At 38.4% G+C, this 21,885-nt stretch overlaps 1 protein-coding gene across 1 annotated transcript; it reads left to right on the plus strand.

The window, feature by feature from the left end:
* The first annotated feature begins 7,594 nt into the window (after positions 1–7,594).
* Positions 7,595–20,036, plus strand: LOC131156669 (uncharacterized). Its single transcript, XM_058110523.1, has 2 exons — positions 7,595–7,866; positions 19,269–20,036. Exons 1-2 carry the CDS (start codon positions 7,727–7,729, stop codon positions 19,870–19,872), a joined length of 744 nt encoding a protein of 247 aa, XP_057966506.1. The 5' UTR covers positions 7,595–7,726; the 3' UTR covers positions 19,873–20,036.
* The last annotated feature ends 1,849 nt before the right edge of the window (positions 20,037–21,885 follow it).

Genomic DNA, 21,885 nt, shown 5'->3' on the forward strand with positions numbered 1-21,885 from the left:
TTTAGTGGTCGATGGGGCCCAAAGAGCACTTGCACTAATTCACCCCGGATTCCAAAATTTTAAAGTCCGAGCCTTGAGTCCTATAAATATGTAAGTTCATTTTCTTTGTAGCTCACACCAAGTTAGGGGTTTAATTTCCTTAGGAAAGCCTGAGCTTCGAGCTCCACCCAACTCTCTCTTCTCCCTCTTCTCTCCCTTAATCTTTCGTCATGTAAACAAAACTAAGGTTGCAACTAAAGAGCATACTGTCACGAGCTAAGCTTGTTTAGGGCATTATGCTTGCCTGTGACCGCTTATCTCGTGTGCTTAGGATGGGTTTCCATCATGTAAATACTAGTGTAGGGTTATTTTCTGCTAGTAGAGTCTTTGTAAGCCAAATAAGGCAGTATGACTCCTCATCACTTTGATGTTTCCTAGTGCCAGGATGATAATTACATAAAAACCTCTTTAGGGGAGGGTGAGTGTTCATCAGTCATTGTAAAACTCACTAGCAATTGTCAACGTGCTTAGCCTACTTGCCTCCCTCGCTAAGTACAACATGTCAATGGAGGATTTGTTGATGAATTATGTTTGCTTCAATGTTACTGCTTGCTTGCCACGACTTTCATGAATTGATTATTGTTTCCACTGCTATCTGAATGAATGTTAATGAAAGTGCTTCGTGGATGAATGTTGATAAACGATAGGCTGGCTAGTTAAGCAAGAGTGCTTTAGCTAGCGCCGCACGGCCCTTCACAACGGTGTGAAAATAGTCGGACCGTGACATTTGGTATCAGAGCCAAGTCGGTGACACTTGGTGAGAGCCCAAGGTTGAGTTGCTACGTGAATTCGATTGCCTTTGTTGTTGGATTTGGGAAGCTTTGGTAAGTGACCATGGCATCAAACACTGCTGAGAGGATCAGCGTGCTGGAAGCACAGGTTGAGACAACAACCTATGGCCGCAGAGGTGGCCTAGATGAGAGAACTTGTTGATGAGGTGATGGGATCACAAAAACGTCAAGCAGGTTTGATAGGCGACATGTCAGAGGACTTTCACCACACAGTTGAAACTTTGCAGTCGCGGATGGCAGATCTGGATGCAAAGATGAATGTGATAGTTCTTGCTATGAGGAACTCCAACACTCTGGGAGTTAGCAAGACCAAGGTGCCAGAACCCAGGACGTATGGGGGTGCCCGAGATGCCAAGGAGTTAGAGAACTTCTTGTTTGATGTGGAGCATTACTTTGGCGTTGTGAGGATGGCCTCAGAACAGGCAAAGGTGGATACAGCGACCATGTACTTGATTGGTGATGCCAAACTGTGGTGGCGTACCAAGTACAAAGAAATTGAAAATGGAAGCTGTGTAATTGATAATTGGGCAGACTTGAAGAGAGAGCTCAAGGCCCAATTCTTTCCTGAGAATGTTGAGTATAATGTAAGGAGAAAATTGAGAGATCTCAAGCATACGGGGTCGATCAGCGAATATGTGAAACAATTTTCTACTTTGATGTTGGATATTCGGGATATGTCGGAGAAGGACAAGTTGTTCTATTTTCTAGAGGGGATGAAACCATGGGCAAGAACTGAACTTCATAGGCAAAGGGTTCAAGACTTGTCAACTGCACAAACGGCTGCAGAACGCATGACTGACTACGCTGGTGATGATACCGCTTCGTCCAAACGGTTTGGTTAAGAGGGAAGCAGTGGAAAGTCTTTCAAGAATGGCAAACTCAAGAGTGGGGGAGCCGACTCTAAATCATCAACCTCAAAGGAAGTTTCGTCGTCTCAAGGGTTCAACACACCCAATGGAAAGGGGAAGAGTAAAATTTCATGCTACTTGTGTGGTGGATCTCACAAAATGAGTGAGTGTCAACACAAGAGTTTACTCAATGCCTTACAAGCTTCTACTTCGGGAAAAGGGGTGGAAAGCGAGGAGGAAGAGGATGATGCCCCAAGGGTGGGTTCAGTGCGGCTGGTGAACGCATTGGAAAAGTAGGCAAAAACACCGAAAGTTACACAAGCAAAAGGGTTAATGTTTGTGGACTTGAGGATAAATGGGAAGAGTACTCACGCTATGGTGGATACGGGTGCTATTCATAATTTTGTTTCGCAGTTGGAAGCATGGGGACTCAACTTATCCTTAGAGAAGGATACAGGACGCATGAAAGCAGTTAACTCTGTAACTCAGTCTACTCTGGGAGTAGCCAAACAAGTGGCTATAAAGCTTGGACAGTGGGAAGGTCATGCGAATTTCACAGCGGTGCCATTGGATGAATTTCCAGTCATTCTAGGAATGGAGTTCCTAAGGGGGACGAGGGCAGTGCTGATGCCTTCGGCTGGTTCCCTGTGTTTGATGGGAGATCACTCGTGCATGGTGCAAGTCGTTGCAACAAAAGGAGACAACGGGAAGTCTCTTTCAGCCATACAACTCAATGAAAGATTGGGTAAGGGTGAGCGGACACGTCTAGCCACAGTGGTAGTAGACAAAGAAGTAGGCCAAGAGCTGGAGCCTACGACCATCCAAGCGGTGTTGGATGAGTATAAGGAGGTGTTGCCGAATAAGCTGCCTCACAATTTGCCTTCACGACGGATTGTGGAGCATGGGATCGAGTTGTTATCAGGAGTGAAACCACTTGCTAAAGGGCCATGTCGAATTGCGCCTTTTGAGATAGTAGAGTTGGGGAATCAGCTTGATGAAGTGGAAGCGGGATGTGTTCACCCTTCCAAAACACCGTTGGGAGCATCGGTGTTGTTTCAGAAGAAACATGAAGAGCATCTGTGGAAGGTGTTCGACAGGTTGAGGGGAAGCAGTCTGGATTTGAAGAAGGAGAATTTCTCTTTCACTCGGCGGAGCAACAAATTCCTTGGTCAAGTGGTTGAATAAGGTCGTATCCGAAGGGGTATGGAGAAGGTAAGGATGATTCAAGAACGGAAGATCCCCACGACAGTGAAGGAGTTGCGTTCCTTTCTTGGCCTTACTAGATACTACAGGAAGTTCGTTGAGGGGTATTCGCGGAGAATGACTCCAATGACAGGACTACTGGGAAGGTATTATTGGCCGCACACGCGAGATGATGTGGTTGATTATACCAAAACTTGTCTCACTTGCCAACAAGACAAGGGGGAGCGGAAGAAGTATGGTACTTTCATGGCCGCACCAAAGTACTGTTCGGAAGAGGGGACAACACAATTGTTCCTTGTGATTATTGTGAAACGTTGGGGTGTTCCCCAAGTTATTATTTGTGACCAAGATTTAATGTTCACTGACAACTTCTTGACAGAGTTTTTCAGGATATTCAGGTCACATCTTGACATCTCTTCGAGTTATCACCGACAGACAGACGGACAGATAAAGAGATTCAGAGAGCTACTAGAAAAGTACTTGTGCCATTGTGTCAATGACAACCAGAAGAATGACGCGCAACTACATGATGTGGCTCCATTCTGTGGCAATGCCCAAAAGCGCTCAACAACCAACAAGAGCCCTTTTGAGCTTGTTACAGGCTAGCTACCGCTGTTACCTCACACAGTGGGCAAGCCGTACAGACGAAAGAGTCCCAAGGTGTGCATCTTCACCAGAGAATGGAGACTGAATGTAGAGTTTGCCCAAGCCTATCTGGAGAAAGCTTCTAAGCAGATGAAGAAGTGGGCAGATCAGGAGAGAAGACCGCAGTTTCATGTCAACTGCCTCAAGCCATTCAATGCCAACACCAACGACCTGAGCACAAGTCAGTCAAACAGTGTAGAGTTGAAGATAGTGCAACTTGACAAACATGAAGTTGAAGAGATCCTTGCAGATAGAAAGTTCATATCCTCAAGGAAGAAGCGGCAGAAGTTCCTAGTGCAGTGGAAGTGCCTCGATGACAAAGAAATCAGCTGGATTTCTGCGGAAGATTTGAAGCCATTCGTGGACAAAGTTGAAGTGTACCTATCGCCAAAAGTCTACGAGGACGTCGACCGCATAAGTGGGGGAGAATGTCACGAGCTAAGCTTGTTCAAGGCATTATGCTTGCCTGTGACCGCTTATCTCGTGTGCTTAGGATGGGTTTCCATCAAGTAAATACTAGTGTAGGGTTATTTTCTGCTAGTAGAGTCTTTGTAAGCCAAATAAGGCAGTATGACTCCTCGGTCACTTTAATGTTTCCTAGTGTCAGGATGATAATTACATAAAAACCTCTTTAGGGGAGGGTGAGTGTTCATCAATCATCGTAAAACTCACTGGCAATTGTCAACGTGCTTAGCCTACTTGCCTCCCTCGCTAAGTACAACATGTCAACAGAGGATTTGTTAATGAATTACGTTTGCTTCAATGTTACTGCTTGCTTGCCACGACTTTCATGAATTGATTATTGTTTCCGCTGCTATCTGAATGAATGTTAATGAAAGTGCTTCGTGGATGAATGTTGGTAAACGATAGGCTGACTAGTTAAGCAAGAGTGTTTTAGCTAGTGCCGCACGACCCTTCACAACGGTGTGAAAATAGTCGGACCGTGACACATACTTATGATAAAGAAAGAAAGCAAATTAAAAGAAAGAAAAATCATCCATTCAAAACAAACATTTAAATCAAACTTAAAACAAACTTACTTATTATTAAACTTTTGTTTACATGACAGAAACCTATGAACAAAAGATTACGAGAGAGAAGAGGGAGAAGAGAGAGTTGGGTGGAGCTCGAAGCTCAGGCTTTTTTTAGGAAATTAAACCCCCAACTTGGTGCGAGCTACAAAGAAAATGAACTTACATATTTATAGGACTCAAGGCTCGGACTTTAAAAATTTGGAATCCAGGGTGAATTAGTGCAGGTGCTCTTTGGGCCCCATCGACCACTAAATTCAACTTTGGACTCATTACAAGACAGGCGAGTCGACGCAACAAGACAATAAACTTTAATTAAAGGTGACAGCACATGGACGGCTGCATTGACTTTAGACAAAAGATAACAATAAAATATACAACCCTGACTTCAAATGGCGGACAAGTGTAAAAACACTCCCTTACACACTTAAAATTTACAATAAAATATTACAAGCTGGGCCAAATGACTGGCAGCTAAAAAAGAAAGGATTGTAAGGATAGATAAGGTGGTCCATCCACTTTTGACTTTTGAACAAACATTGATGATAACTTCGCAGCAACTTTTGACAAATTTGATAACTTCTGTCTTCTTTTGATAATATAGCCTTCAGCAGGTCATTAGCTTTGGCATGACAATTATTTCTTTTTTGAAATAGTATTTTTCGAGGAAGCTTCTCCTTGCATATCTTCCTTTTGAATAAACTTGTACCACGTGTCAATATCTAAACCAAGTAAATTCAAATCAATGGCTTGAGGTGAATCTTGATCTTCAGATGAATCAGAACCGTCTGATTTGAGTTGGGCGATCATCTTGAGTAATTTTGCTTTGTGCTTGATTTTGACTTTCGTGATGATACTATTGAAACAGCATCATCTTCTTCAACTTCTTCTTGTCTTTTGATTTCAAATAAGAACTTGATGGGGAGGATCTCAATTCAGAAGACTGAGCAAGCAATGCTCTTACTTTTCCCTCGGGCATAGTGAACTTATCCCACTATCTGATTTTAAAAACTCTTCTTAATGTTTTTGAATAACACAGTGAACTTTCTTCAGGAGGAACTATGATATAGTGCCAACAAGTTATCCACGTAATCAAGAAATAAGAACAAAACAATAACATACTTAAAGATTCATAAGAAAAATCAGGAGGATGATTGAAATTCTTTTGAAATAATTCCAAGTCATTTTGAATTACTTCTGGAAAAATGCTTTTGACTAGGCCAAAGAATTTGAACCAGGTTATGAACCACTTAGGAAAATTTTTCAAAATTTTTTGATCAAAATGAACAAACCATGAATGTGAAAAATTCCCAACAAACATGGTATTGAACCAAGTTTTGATATAATCTTGATAATGATAATTTTGAGGGACAAAAACTCCCTTAAATCTTTTAGAGACGCGTGGGTGCTGACCCCACTCACAAGGAGAAATAATTTTCAAAATCTTGATTTTTGAAAAATTGATTTTTGAAATATCTTGCAGATCATGGTTATGATCTATAAAAACAGAGTTTGTTTCTATCAAAATAAGTTCACTGAAATAAAGGAAAGAATTATCCAAAAACAAGATTTTCCACAAGATAACTCAATATTTGATGAAAATTGTACAAGAAAGGCAGATAATAGTAGCTTGTATGTTTGCAGAGTAAAGACACCATGCCAAAAACAACTAATTTCAATAAAATCGACAATTATCAATTCCAATTTAAAGAAATACAGTTACCATCATATATACCACGTTAAAGATGAATTTAGCTACCTGTCTATACTACAGATTACAAATCCCATTAAAGAAATTTTTCCCTAAAATAACAAAATACAATGGTGCTCCTGACATTCTCTCTTGGGCGAGTTTTTCACCTTTTCTCACGATTAGTTAATTTACATACCTTATTGAACGGATAGCATTACATCAATTTTCACCTCTTCAATCCCCCACCCAATAATAATAATAATAATAATAAAATCACGATCAAAAATCAATATATATATAATATGAAAATCAGGGACCAATGGACCATATATCCTGTCAAGTTTCAAATTAACAGTAAATTAATTTGTGCATGAACCATAGGAGCACTTCCTCTTTTTTTCCCTTCCTTTTTGGCTGTAATTTACCTGATCAGTATCTCAGTTTCGAATGATTCCCACAACGGAGTAAGGCAGGTTCAATGGCAGCAGACCCGGTGATAGGCGAAAACAACGGAGTCTCCATCCTCTCCTCACACTCACAACACTGGCGGAGAAGGAGACAACACTGGCAAACGCTTCTTCTAAACTCTAATCGGCTGGAGTCACATTGTCCACCTTCGGCTCGTAGCCTTCATAAGGATAAGGCTGCTGAGTGCTGCTGAGTCTGCTAACAGAGAGATGAGTTTTTGCCTTATTTTAATTTGTTTATTAAAAATTTAACAGTCTATATCATTATCAAAAATTATAAAAAAGAAAATTAAATACGAAAATTAAAAATTAAAAGTCAAAAAGTAAAAATCAAAAACAGTAACTTGTTCGGTTAATGTTTTTAAAATTAAATTAAATAAAAGAATGAATTAAAGAAATATTCAATTTTGTGATTAATCAAAATTACAAAAATATAATTAAAATAATAAAAAAATAAAAACTTAAAAATATTATAATAAAAAAATTTAAATTATTATAATTATTTTATGTTACTATGGGTCAAAATTTTACTTTAGAACAATAATATAACAATTGAAATATGGTAAAAATATTTTGTAAATAATTTTTATTATTTTTTATATTTATGTAATTTTATAGACATTTTTACTTTATTTATATTTTAAAATTATCTGATTATTTTATTCTGAATCTAATTAAAAAATGAATCAATAAAATGAATAATTTAATTTTAAAAAGTTAATTATAAATTATTAAAATATTAACAATTGAAAATTATCTCAAATATTTGAACACGGTCAATAAGTATATTTTAATAATTTATTTTTTCATTACAGAAAATCAAAAATAAAAAATAAAAACGATACCAAATAGATACTAAATTTAAACAAGGAGGACTGGGGTTTAAATCAACCAATTAAAAAAAGGTGATCATGTCATTCTTGCCACCCGCATAACCCGACCCATTGCCAAACCCCAAATAACCTCGACAGCGGCTCTGTTGTTTCCCGAGCGGAGAGATTAGAGAGGAATGGGCAACCCAGGGAGATTTTCAAGCTCCGGCGAGGACCTTCACAGTGCGGCAAGAGCAGGCGACCTCAATGCAGTCATCTCAATCTGCAGCTCCAACCCTTTATCAATCAATTCCAGAGATAAGCACTCGAGAACTCCGTATCCGCTTATTATCTTCTTCTTCTTCTTCTTTACCTTTTCTTCCTTTTTCCTTTTTGGTTTGGGGCTTTAGGTAATTTATCCTCTCTGCGCTATGTTTTATTTTAGTAACTAATTATCCATGGAAAATTCATTTGGGTTTTTAGGATTGCTCTTATGCTGTGTTCGGTTTGCAGGAATATGTACTGAAAGTAGATTTTTTTTTTTCTTTTTAAATATCATTTTTGTTACAAAAAGTTCACTGTGCTGATCCTAATACAACTGCTGGCCCAGTTGAATTGACTTCAGTTTTCTTTTTCCCGGAAGATGGGCACAAGGTCTTTTAATTTTATTGAACTTTTTTTGCTACGTGCTCCATGTTTTGAGCAGCCAAACACGTAGGTTTAGGGTAATTTTGGATTTTTATTTAATGAATTTAATTAAACAATTTTGAGTATTAATATGCATCTAAGAAAGATGTCTATTTATCTTTGCCTCTTTGGTGTGATTTTGTCATGCCGTTGCTCGTGGTGGAACATTGGTCAGTGAAAGGTTTTGATAGCAGCTTCAGTGTCATTTAGCACATCTGGCTTTCTGTAGAGTCAGAACTATAATTTTCTATCGTACATATAATTTCTGAGTGGTTTTTTCTTTTTGGGTGCAGCCAATGGCCCCAAAGAGACTTCTTCAATCTATTACCATTACCATCCACCTCCCCCAGATGAGACTTCTGGGTGGAAGCTGTTCCCCTTGTTATTTGTCTTAAGATTTGCATTGAACAACGTACCTTTGGTGGAGCAGTTGCTATCCTTTCCACTTATTTCACCATTTTTGTGTTCCTTTCCACTACTCTTCCTGATGTTGCAAATAAATTGGAGCGACTACAATGCGATTTTCTTTAGGGTTTAGGGTAGTTTGGTTTTTCTTCGCCAAATCCATAGGACTAAACCTCTATGAATCTTTCATAATAGGAGGACACCGGCTGTACTGGGGTTGGGTGGCGTGGGGTGGGGAGGAGAAGGGGGAGTTGCAAATGTAGGCAACAGTGGTAGAAGTGAGTGTGTGTTACCTTGGTCTTGACCTCCCTGTTTATAAGCAAACCTTCCCAGCTTAAATGCTCGTTAAATGCCCTCATTGATTTGGGGGTTATAGTCTTTTATGTAGGTGTTACAAACCATCCGTATCTTCCCTAAACTCCCTTTGAGTTTATACATGCCCCTTCAATATTATCCCTATTAACAATTGTTTATTCCTTGTTGCACATGGCCATATTTTTGCCCTCATCATAATCCATTTTAATTCTGTGGTTGCTTGCCTAAGTATCCTTGGGTATATGGTGATCTTTATGTGGGCTTATATTGTCTTTGAGTTGTTTCGACATTAGGATGGTATTTAGTGACCTTAGAATGTTGACTCATATCAAACATAGAGTAACATAGATTGTAAATAACTTCCTCTTTACTTTTCTTAAACAGAAAATCTTAGGGTTTGTTTGGTATTGTTGCTATTTTTTTATTTTCTATTTTTTTTTTCTGCGTAGTGAGGAAATAGATCATAAAAACACATTTGTTTATGTTGTCAGTTTTCTTTTTCCATTGTCGATTTTTTTTGTTGTTCTTGAAAAAACTAAAAATCATATTTTATGGTTTTCAGTTGTTTTGATGACCTATTGCTAAAAATTTTAATATCCAGAAATAGTTCTTTTGGATTTAAATCATTCATTTTATACACTTTAAATTAAAATTTAAAATAAAATGATCATATGAATTTAAATATATTGAATTAAAAATATACATAAATTTCAAAAATAATAATAAAGCCAATTACAAAATATTTTTACTATTTTTCAATTGTCATGTCCAATAAAATTTTTATTTTGTAAATTAAAATTTGAAAGTATAACAGTTAATTTAGATAATTACACTAATTTTTTTTTATTATAGTATTTTTTTAATGTGCATTATTTTGAAATTTATTATTTTAATCATATTTTTATAAAAATATTCGATTTAAAGATGGAAATGAGTATTTTTTAATTAAGTTCTGAATTTATTTTAACCTTATAAATATTAACCAAATAGGTTACTGGTTTTTGGTTTTTAGTTTTTGGTTTTGTTTTAGTAATTTTTATAGTGATACCAAACGACCCCTTATTTTACTGGATAGTCTGGCTGTAAAAACTGGCCATACACAGTGTATGGCTTCACATTTCAATTCTGATCTAAAATCCTAGCTGCACAGTCCAGATTATGTGAGAAAATATATTTTGATATTATAATTAGATGTGAATGTTGTAATATACTCAATAACTCTCACATTTCTGTAACCTTTTTTTTTTTTTTTGGGTGGGGGGAAGGGGGCATAATTACAGATTGGTTTGCAAGGGTCAATTTTTAAATTTAAATAGAAAACTTGCTATTTTTTGAATTTAAGTTGCCCTCTTAAGTTGCGTTTAGATCCTTCACTAATGGTGCAGTTGCATGGAGGCATACTAGGCCTATCTTGACACTAAGGTAGTTGGACCAGGGGTCATCCTCAGGAACCCTTTCACTTTTAGGTTTGTTGGACTTAGATCAAGAATTTGAAGAATTTATGAGGTCCATTAATATTGAATTAATGCACTGTAGAGGACATTGGATGTTTTGAGATGTCCATTCTCATTTTGATTAAAAAAAATTTCAAGGATGGTTATGGAAATATGCTAAGGAGAGAAGAGGGGTTGTTCTCTCAAAAATGTAGATTCCGTTGAGTTATGCTGTTTTGGAAGGTTGGAAGCGCATAATGGATTTCAGCACAATTGTGCATTTGTTTGTGGGAAATGGGAGGAAACTAACGTTGCATTTGGGAGTATGGATTTTGGGCATTGGATTTGGATTTAGGTGGATTTGGACAAAATTCAATACAAATTTATATTACATCTAATTCAAATTCACAAAAATCCAAATCAGAGGCCTCTCCCAAACATCGGTTAAGGGTTTGGCAAGACCTTTTGTATGGGGAGGAGATTTCCAAATACTAGTCCTAGTTTTTGTTGCCATGAATAAGGATGCTTGGGTAGCAAACTGCATGGAATTATGGAAAAGATGGCAATGTATTTTTGGCTGTTGCAGGACTTAGAGGGCCTCCTTGATATCTTTCTTGTGGCTCTAGTGTTTTTTTGCAGGTAATTTAGGAATAAGGGAGATTTTGTTTGAGGGGAACCAATGATAGATGATTGTCAGTTAAACCCTGTTTTTGTGCCTTGGTGAATTTAAAGAGATCTTTTTTTTGGAAGATGGTTTGAAATTCTAATGTGTCCACCATGAGTAAATCTCAGCATCAATGATTTAAAAAAACGCAGAAGATTATGCCAAGCTACCACTGTATGTGTGAAAAGGACAAGGGGCAGTAACTCCATAATATATTTCTTGCTGCTTGACAGGTCTACTTTAGGAATGGGAAGACTTTATTCAGGTGAACCATGGATGGAAGATTGTCAGTTAAATCTTGCTTTTGGGCCCTATTTGGTGAATTTGAGGTCTATATTGGGAATGGAAGATTTTATTCAAGGTGAATCTTAGATGGAAGATTGTTAGTTGAATCTTTCTTGAACTCCACTTATGAATTTGAAGTCTTCTACTCTTCTATTGGAAGATAATTTGAGATTCTAATGCGTCCAGTCCAATGTCTTAAATTTCAACGTCAACTAAAATTTGGGGGCTACAAGAATACGAAAATTTCGATATTGATATCAATTTCAATTTTTAAAAATGATGGAAATTACTAGTAAAGCATGGAATTCTTTTATTGAACGCTAGAAGTTGTTAATAAACATAATAATGCAAGATTTAGAACAAAAATATCATTAAAAAAACATCATTGACACATATGTGGTGTATTAGGTGCAATAACTGTAAATGTGTAATATAATAATCAGAATATGCATGTTCAATTAATGTAAATTAAAATCATAAATGAGTTAAATACTGAAATATAAATGATCAAATAAAATGTTGTCGATAATATATAACTTCAATTTTTCATATAATTTTGAAGCTATCATTTATATCCTTGTAAGAATCTATAGTTTTAAACTTTTAACAAAGAGGAGATTAGTTAAGAGAGATTTCTATTTGAGTTTCAAATATCAAATTTTAAGTTTGAAGGAATTTAATTTTATGTTTCAAGTTTTAACAAATTTCGGTGAAATTTTGAGATATTGACAAACTTCAAATGATTCATGGAAATTTTAAATGGAAATTTTGTAAGCTCAAGGTGGTGTAAAGCAGAAATTTTGATGTTTTTGTGGAAATTTAAGACCATGGTGTCCACCCAGAGTAGAACCTTGGCATCAACAATTTAAACAACTCCTCAGCTATGCAATGTGATGGCAGGATAGCAATATTCATCAAAAGAAAATCTTTTGATCTTGTGCTCGATGATGAGAAGGTCGATCCTCTTCGAATCACAGAGAACCAAAGGGTAGGAGGATCTCCATCTTCCTTGAGGAGTGGGAAATTGGGTGGCTCCTTGTAGTGCTGGGTGATTTCTGGAGCTTACGAGGCTATGCTCCTTTCCCCCTCTTGGCTGCTTCATTTGAGATCAAAGGGGGAAAATACTGATGCTTCAAATCAAGGAGAACAAGTTCTACCAGTTCCTTGTCTTAACAGAGATCAAAGCCGGTGGCTAGAGGGTCGTAGCCATCTTGAGGGTTTTGACTCGAAGGGATTGGGGCCAAGATCATTAGTGCCACAGTGGAGCTAGGAAGTAGAATGATACCTAGAAAACCACCTTGCCCCAAGACTTGGCTGAGGTTGAAGACACCTTTGATTGTGCCATATCAGCTGAACACCAAGTAGGCCCCAAGAGAACAACCCCAACGGCTCTTTTGGAGATGGACTGCACTTGCCTTTACTGCGGTGGCTCTCAAGCTTTCCATCAAAATATTGCAGAAAAATGATTCAGAGAGGGCGAGTGATGACACACGATCCTTCACTCGTGTCATCAGGAAGAAGGCAGGGTCAACAATGCTCCAAACAATCATTTTTTTTTAATCTTTCATGCCTAGCCCACTTTGGCCCACCTATTTTGCCTGCTTTAAAGACTTAGGGCAGCTCTTTGTGGGTCCCTCAAAATTTCAGCCCATGTTCTTTGACTTTTGGACTCACACACTAGGGCTTCGTCTCCTACACCTGATAGCTTTCATCCCTTCCTCTTCCAGCCCAGGCTCTTCTTGTTTCGTGGACTTGCAGGTCTGCTTTGGAGCCTCCTGTTACACAGCAGACCCAGCTTGAGCAGGATGAGATTATTTTTGTTGAAGAGCAATCTAATGGGGGGGCCTTTGAATCCCGTGAATGTGGAGGAGAACATGTCAATTATCCCTGCAGCAGTTTTAGACATGTTGAGCATAGAGGACTTCCCCCTCTCTCTGTCTTTGAAAGGGCCCACTGAGTTGAATTTTTTTGTGTTTTTGTTTTTGTTTTTGATTTGTAAAGAAATTTATTAAAGACAAACTGGGCATCAAGAAGATGTCATTTGAGTACAGTGCAAACAACAAAACACTAAAACAAACATCAGTCCCTCTCAGGCAACACACAGTGCGAACTAGACATCATGGAAAGCCGGTTATCTTTAAAAGCCTGAAGAGAAGAAGCTGTCGCATTGAAGGACCTTCTGTTTCTTTCTTTCCAAACTGCCAAAAGAAAAAGGGGAATAAAAATTAGGGCTCTCCTTTTAAACTTGTTGTCACAGATCCCTTTCCAAGCACAAATATCGCTCTTGACTGATGCTACAATGATCCATTTCTGACTGATCAAGGAAATGGCCAAGCTCCAGAGATTCTTGGTCCAGGGGCAGTGGAGAAGGATGTGATTCAAAGATTCTTTTTCTTCAAGGCACAGCACACACCTATTCATGGCAGAGATACCCTTTTTGAAGGTTGTGAAGGTTGAGGATCTTCCCCAGGTTGTCAAGGTTGGTGATACCAGCTTCAAAATGTAGGTGTTCAATTGGGTTGTTTGCAAAATGGACTTGGTTAGTAAGACCATTGGGCTCTCTTTCAAAGGCTTTGAGGAAAGGGCAATGTGTTTATTTGAGGAAATTGAAAAGAAGAGGAGGAGAAGAATTACTAATAAAAAACATCAATGCAGCAGCCATAAGAAAGTTACGAGTGGGGAACTGCTCTGTGAATTTTGACAAGTTGGGAGGGATTTTGGACATGGGAGAGACTGGAAGCATCTGGGTTGGTGAATTGAACCTATGTTGAGGAAACTAATCTCATGGGAATTGAGGGGGCTAACTGACAAAATCAAAAGGTAGTAATAAGGTTGTTTCTCAATGACTGGAAAGGATATGTCATATGCATTCAGGAAACCAAAGTGGACTCTCTTAATGGTTGGTTGTTTGCAACTTATGGGGGATTAAGAGCTGTAAACGGATTGCATTGAATGTGGCAGGCAATGCAGGAGGTATTCTTATGATGTGGAATGATTGTGTTGGGTCAATGTTGGTCAGTCCATCAATGCCTTCTCGGTTTCCTGCATGTGTAAGTGTTTGGAAGACAGCTTTTTATGGATTTTCACTGGGGTTTATGGTCCAGGTGAAGACTTTTCCAGTCACCTCTTGTGAAATGAGCTCATGGAGGTTAGAGATAAATGGGATGCCCCTTGGGTTTTTTGGGGAGGGGGGGTGGGGGGAGGATATTTTAACTTCGTCTTATATCCTCATGAAAGGAGTGGGAGATACTCTTGAGTCTGCTAGCATGCAGGAGTTTTATGATTTTGTAAGTAGTTATGCCCTTATTGGCCTCCCTCATTGGTGGCTCATTCATGCGGTCAAACTCTAGGGAGACTGACACACACTTGAGTATTGACAGATTCTTAATTGCCTCTGACTGGGAGGAACACTTCCCAAAAGTTACTGTCTTTGCTACTTTGGCCCATCTTGGACCATTCCCCCATCCTTCTTGACACGGAGGAATCAATTGGAAGCCAACCCCTTTTCGGTTTGAGAACATGTGGTTCAAACATGAAGGGTTTGATGGTCAGGTCAAGATTTGGTGGCCTGAGCTGCAGTTGAAGGGAAGTCCAGCTTTGTGGTTGCTTTAAAGTTGAAAATGCTGAAAGAGAAATTGAAGTTGAGGAACAAAAATGTTTTTGGAAATATCACTTGGAGGAATGAGATTTTAAATTTCATTAAGGAGCTCATTGAAAAGGAGCATAGAGGGGCTTAATGTAGAGAATAGGTCTAGAAGACTTGCTCTCGAAAAAGATCTTGCTGAAGTCATCACCTCAGAGGAAATTACTTGGAGAAAAAAATCCAGGGCCCTTTGGTCGAAGGAGGGTCGAAGGAGGGGGACAAGAATGCTTGTCCCACTGAGCTGCTAATGGGCACCCTAGATTCAATGTTAACAAAAACTGAAGTGGAGGGAAGATTCTTGTGGATAAAGGTGAAGTCAGAAGTGGCATTTTCATTTCCTTCAAAAAACCTCTACACCAAACGAGAGTCCTGGAGACCAACAGTTGATGGCATTATGTTCAGAAACCTGTGCTTCTTCCCACCTCAGGGTCTTGAGATGCCTTTTGAGGAAGAGGAAATTGTACATGCCCTCAACAGGGAGAAAGTTCCTGGTCCTGATGGCTTCAACACGGCGTTCTTCCAAAGCAACTGGGATATTTTGAAACAGGATATTCTTGGAGTTTTTAACGATTTCTATAGAATGGGCAAATTTGTGTCTAGCATCAACACTCCCTTTATCTCCATGGTGTTTTAAAAATCAGGGGCTTGCAACATCAAAGACGTTTGCCCGATTAGCCTAGATGGCGGCTTGTATAAACTTTTTTATAAAGTACTTGCAGCAAGGATCAAATTTGCAATTTTGGAAGTTATCGAGAAACACCAGCATGCCTTTGTTGCAGGCAGGCAGATCTTGGATGCTACTGACTGCAAATGAAGTTGTGGATGGCCGTATTGATGTTGGAAAAAAGGAGTAGTCTGCAAGCTGGGTATGGAGAAGGCATTGGACCATGTGAACTGGAATATTCTGCAGTATATTCTTAGGCTAATGGGTTTTGGGGGATATCTGGTGTAGCTGGACCCATCAATGTATCTCTACCCTCTCATTCTTAGTGGTTGTCAATGGCTACCCTACAATTTTTTTTTTCAGATTTTCTCATGGTCGGAGCCAAGGAGACCCCATATCTCCCCTTTTGTTTATCATGGTGATGAAAGTGTTGAGCTGTATAATAACCAGTGAAAGTGGTGTGCTCAAGGGGCTTAGCATCAGAAGGAACAATGACGTTATGGTAGTCTCCCATCTTGTTTTTTGCAGAATCATCTTTTGCCAGGATGAGCCTGAGCAAATCCTTAATCTTAGATGCATCCTCCTCGGTTTCGTAGCGATCTCAGGCTTAAAAGTGAGTCTGGGCAAAGTTGAAATCATTCCAATGGGGACTTGTGATTGTGCGCCTTTGCTTGTGGGTTTTTCAGGTGCAGCTTTTCCTTTTACCTATCTTGGTCTCCTCTTGGGAGCTAAGTTCAAAGATAAGGGAGTTTGGGGGTAGGTTTGAAAGAAAACTTGCTAGTTGAAAAAGGAATTATCTGTCAAAAGGCAGTAGACTCACGTTCATCGCTTATTAAAAGTACTTTATCTAATCTTCCAGTTTGTTTTACATCTCTTTCCCCATCCCAAGTGCAGTAGCCAGGAGATTGGAAGGTATTAAAAGAAGATTGCTTTGGTGGAACATGGGTTAGGGATTTACATATCATGTTAGATGGGGGGTAGTTAAGCAACCCATGCAAATGGGAGGTTTAGGCCTTAGATCCCTTCTCATTTTCAATAAGGCCCTTTTGGGAATTTGCTTGGGATATTCATGATATGGAAAAATCATTTCTGGAAGGGAAATCATTGCAACCAAGTACCAAGTAAAACCTCTATCATAATGGCTGGGCCTCAAAAGAGTTGAAGGAAGTCCACGGTACATGTGTTTGGAGATACATCAGGAGAGGATGAGAGAAATTCTTCTTTCATTTCTTTTTGTGGAATGAGGAGGCTGTGTTCTTTTGGCATGATATCTGGTGTGACAAGTCCAAGCTTAGCACTATTTCCCCTTCTATCTTCATGCTTGCACATGACAAAGTGCCCTTATTAGCCAGCATCTGGAGTTCACTATTCAGTGAATGTACTGGAATATTCCCTTGATTTGGAATGCCCTCGATTTGGAGTTTGATATTCTAACAGATTTTTAGAGCAGTCTTTACAAAATCCAATCCCAGGCCATCTCCAATGAGCCCAAATGGGCTTTGAAGAAGGATGGGAACTTCACGGGTCAGATCATTTTATAAATACCTCATTTCCTTGGTGGAGTACAGCAACATTTCCCTTGGAAACTCATTGGGAAAACTGCAGCCCCCACAAAGGTCGTTTTTTTCATGTGGGAGGCAACTCTCAGGAGGATCCTTACCATTGACAACCTCCAGAAAAGGGCTTACCTCTCATTAAGTAGTGCTTTTTATGCTTGGAGCAAGGTTGAAACAGATGAAGACATACTTTGCACTGTTCTTGGACCCGAAATATCTGGAACTTGGTCATCTCTGCGGTCAATCAGAAGTGGGTCACTGTAATCTGCTGCTACGGTGGAGGGTGAATTATGGGCTTGGAAAGGGATCCACTCTTACAAGGTAGAATATAGTCTCTTTCCCTCATCCCTTCTGCTATTTTTTGGGCGATGTGGAGGGAGAGGAGCAGGAGAGCTTTCGAGGGAATGGTTTCACCCCTTCAAGCTGTCATGGACCGTTGAGTAGCTATGATTTTTAGTTAGCAAAGTGGGCCAATTAAGAGGGCCTTTTTTGTAATCCTTGATTTCCTTGAAACCTTATTATGAGGGTTGTGTTTTTCTCTGTTGTTTCTGTTTGTACTTGGGTGGCATCCCCTTGATGCCTTCATCCTACAATAAATAATATTTCTCTTTGCTGAGAGAAAACAATTTAAACAAAAAGGCAGGAGATTCGATGATGTGTGCAAAGGATGCAGAATTATTTGCTGGTTGATTCACTGTGGGACTTATTCGATTTGTGGTCCACTTTTTTCCTGCTGTTCAGATTTAAATGGGTAATGAAGAGTGGTGTAATTGTGTGAAAAGGATGCAGAATTATTTTCTGGTTGATTTGCTGTGGGACTTATTTGATTTGTGGTCCTCTTTTTTCCTGCTGTTCAGATTTAAATGTGTAATGAAGAGTGGTGTAATTGTTAGATGGTTGGCATGGTGCATTTGTTAAGCGAGAAGAGATTGGTCCAGAAGGCTGCCTCCCTTTGCTTGCTGTGGTATTTACAGAAAGAGGACGAGATGTTTTGAAGCGCTAGAGCCTCCTCGCCACCTTGGCATAAACTTGAGTTCTTTTCCTTGTCTTTACTTAGTTGGATCTCTAAGTCCCTTCCTTTACAGCATATAGTTTGATAATCTTTTTAGCAGGATTTTTTTTTTCTTTTCTCCTTTTTTCCTCGGGGGCAAGGTTCTCTTGTACACTTGCGTGTACTTGTGTGTTCTGGCATTTTTCTAATGATTTTTTTTTTGTTCTGGATAAAAAAAAGTCTTAATTACCCATTTTAGGATTTCATGAATGACTTTATTTAGCAACTCTTACCATTTATCCTTTCTAACACAAACCCTTTTAAAATGCTGCATGGAATCAAATAAACAATGAGATTCTGGGTCTTTTAGAATGCTTGCCGGAATCAAATAATGAGATTCTGGGTATGTCTGAAGACTACTGGGGGCATGGGACCATTTGGAGTGTTGGACTTGGGGGAAAACATAATGCTTTCTATACCCACAACGTTAAAGGCATAATGTTGGCTTTAGAACAAGATTGTATGAAAATAGGCAATTTCAAAAATTGGGGAAATGATAAACCATGACGCCATTTCTTGCATCCTTAAAATTGGTCCTATGCCTGTGGAACCCCTCCCAATACCAGTGTCGTGCTTGACAAAATAGGCTCATTTATGTTTGTACTTAAACACCTAGGTTGAATTAAATTATTAAGTTATGTTTGTTGTTACGTAATGTCGAACTACCCCTCCCCTGCACCACAAAAAGAAAAGTGAGGTAAATTGGCTAAATTTTTTCTTTTTTCTTTTCTTTTGGCTGCTTCACTGCTATTATACCTTTGGATTCATTCTTTCCCCTTGCTGCATATATGCCATTGACTTTGTGCATGGTGAAATTTTTTATCCTTTTGGGCACCAGGAAAAGCCATGCTACGACATTGTGAGTACCTTAGTTGTCCTTGGACTTCAGTTTTTCTCCTTCTTCTTGTTGTCCTTATCTTCATTTCCTTCATTCAAAATTCCATTGAAATTGTTGTCGTCTTTGTATATTTCAGTTGTTTGGTTGCCTTAGCATGCACTTGTTTGTTTAATTCCTTTACTCGACTTTGGATCCTAGACTACATATGGCAGCATGGGCTGGGCAGACACAGGTGGTCGATTATCTCTGCAAGCACAAGGCTGATGTTGCTGCTGCTGCAATTGATGACGTGGGAGCAATTCATTTTGCTGCACAGAAAGGACATTTGGAAGTTGTCCGAAAACTACTCTCGTCTGGGGTCTCACTCAAAGCTTCCACCCGCAAGGGCCTTACCCCTCTTCACTATGCTGTTCAAGGTTCCCACCTAGAACTTGTCAAGTATTTGGTGAAGAAAGGTGCGAGTTTGAGTGCCAAAACTAAAGCAGGGAAAACCCCTGTTGATCTTGCAAGCAGTGAAGAAATCCGCTCATTTGTGGTAGCATGTGAAGTATCGTCTAAGAATGGAGATTTGAATAGTAAAGAGAAAGCTGAAGATTCTGATCACAAGCCATCCTTTCTGGAAAAAGGCGAGAACTCTGTTGGTGAAAATGCAGTAGCTAGGCATGATGAACATGATGGAATGGTGAAGAGGAAGGGTGATGAAGATAATGTTAAAGAAGCCTCATCAGAACCTAAAAAAGCCAGAGTTTCACTCAGTCATCTGCTTAGTGCTGATGACACACAAGAAGAGGAAAACTTATGAAAAGTTATACACGATACGTAGAAGGTTTCTCACTCTCTCTTTCTCATTATTCTGTTTTTAGTATTTTTTTTTTTTCTTGTTAGTGCGCTTCAATGCTGTTAAAATAAGATATTTGTTAGGCTTATCTCTGGGTCTTTTGGTTGATACAACGTCGATTTCCTTCAGTTGCCATTTGCAAATACAAAATGGTTGAAATCCTGCATTTATAGGTTTGATACATAGGAATAAAATGGATTAGGCAGAATGAAATCAAATTTATCACCTGATTTTCTCATGTTCTCAATGCTTTCACAGCCACTGCATTCATTCTGCAAATCAAATATTACTAATGGTTTGTTTACTTCATATGATGAGATCAGTGTTGTGATAGAATTAGGGAATGGAATCACAAAAAGGAACATAATGGAATGTCTAGCATACAACAAAATAAAGGGAATGGATTCTTCCCTACATTAAATTTACCCCAAGTTATGTTTTGTAATCAAGTTTTTAGATTTGATTATGCTTTTTGATATGCAAATTGCATTGTGAACAGCTTTATTCAAACCCAGCATATGGTTTCTGGTTACATGAATTTAAGCTTTCAAAGTCATTAAATCTTGCAATAATACCAGTCATTGTTGCTTCATTAGTATTTACTACAGGGACTATGTATAGTAAGAAAGCAAACATTAGAACTAAATCTAAAATGGACAATGAATTCTATATGGAATCATATGTGAAAAAAGAAAGAGCAGTAGTCTATTTAAATCTACAGAAGGAATATTGTTGTGAAATTAAGTGCTTCGTAGAGGGATATTTTTGCCTTTTAGAAAACAAAAAAAAAGGAATGCTCTTTCCGAAGAATTTCTATTCCAATCCTTAGTTTTAAAAAAACAATTAAAGGGTTTCGTTTGGTCCTCTTCAGAGAATTAGTCTTAGGATTTGAGACTGGAGTTTTCATTCCGTTTTGATGCCAATGTCGTGCTTGTTATGATAGAAAATTTTGACCAGCTTTAAGTTGGCATGGCAATTCAAAAAATCTTGAGATTTGAGTTTTAATTCCGTTTTGATGTCAATTTCGTGCTTGCTCAAGTTCATGAACTTGAACAATCCACTCATGAGATACTCTGAAGTTTATATTTTTGGTGCGTGATTTTGGGCTAAAGGTAAATAATATTGATGTGATGGATCGAACAAGTTTAACCATTTTTGAATATTGGATTGGATTGGATTGAAAGTGGTGTGAAACGAAATTGATATTCTTGAATCACTGACCTCTATTTTAACTTTTAAATCCTTATTTAGTATGCCAACACATAGCACACAAAAATCATTATGAATTGCTCGGTTAAGATTCATTCTAGCAAACTTTAAAATGAATAATCAGCACAAGAGAATGACACATTTTTTTTTTTTTGTTTTGCAAAATTTTTTTAAAAATAGTTTTCCATTGCCTAATTGACAGTTTGAATAAGTTTACTTTTCTTTATTTCATCCAAAAATTGGCCTACGCATTGCACAAAATTCATCATGAATTCTCTGGCTAACTTTGTTTTTGGCCGAATGGAAGATTAATTTTAACTAAATTTAGTTCCCATTACCTTGTGAACAACAAGGGGCATCCAAAATGGATTGAGAGGCCCAATTCATGTTCTTGATTCTCCTGAAGCCCAAGGAAAATTCAAAATTTCAATTCCTTCATGCAAAGTGGTTTTTCCAAAACAATAATAAAAAAAAAACATTCCTTTTTAATGTGCAGAATCCTGCTCTGTACCAGTGCATATAAACCAATATGGCAAGTCATTTTTAACCACTGAACTCTATAAGGTACCCCAATAGCATATTGCTTATACCCCGTTAACATTTTGCTTTGTGACTCAAGCTTGTGGAAGCCTAGCAATGCGAAGGTAGTGATAGACTCAGTTTGTGTGAATTTAAAAGAATTTCAATACCATTGCATACTATGTTTTTTCAAATCTACTCTAGTTCATATCAAAGATTTGAATTTCATGCTTTTAAATGCAGGATAAG

This window comes from Malania oleifera, chromosome 5, assembly GCF_029873635.1.
Source record: "Malania oleifera isolate guangnan ecotype guangnan chromosome 5, ASM2987363v1, whole genome shotgun sequence".
NCBI classification, from domain to species: Eukaryota; Viridiplantae; Streptophyta; class Magnoliopsida; order Santalales; family Ximeniaceae; genus Malania; species Malania oleifera.

Coding starts and splice junctions, on each gene's coding strand:
- LOC131156669 (XM_058110523.1), top strand. CDS start 7,727: ATGGGCAACCCAGGGAGATTTTCAAGCTCCGGCGAGGACCTTCACAGT. Junction 7,867..19,268: donor GATAAGCACTCGAGAACTCC/GTATCCGCTTAT, acceptor TTTGGATCCTAG/ACTACATATGGCAGCATGGG.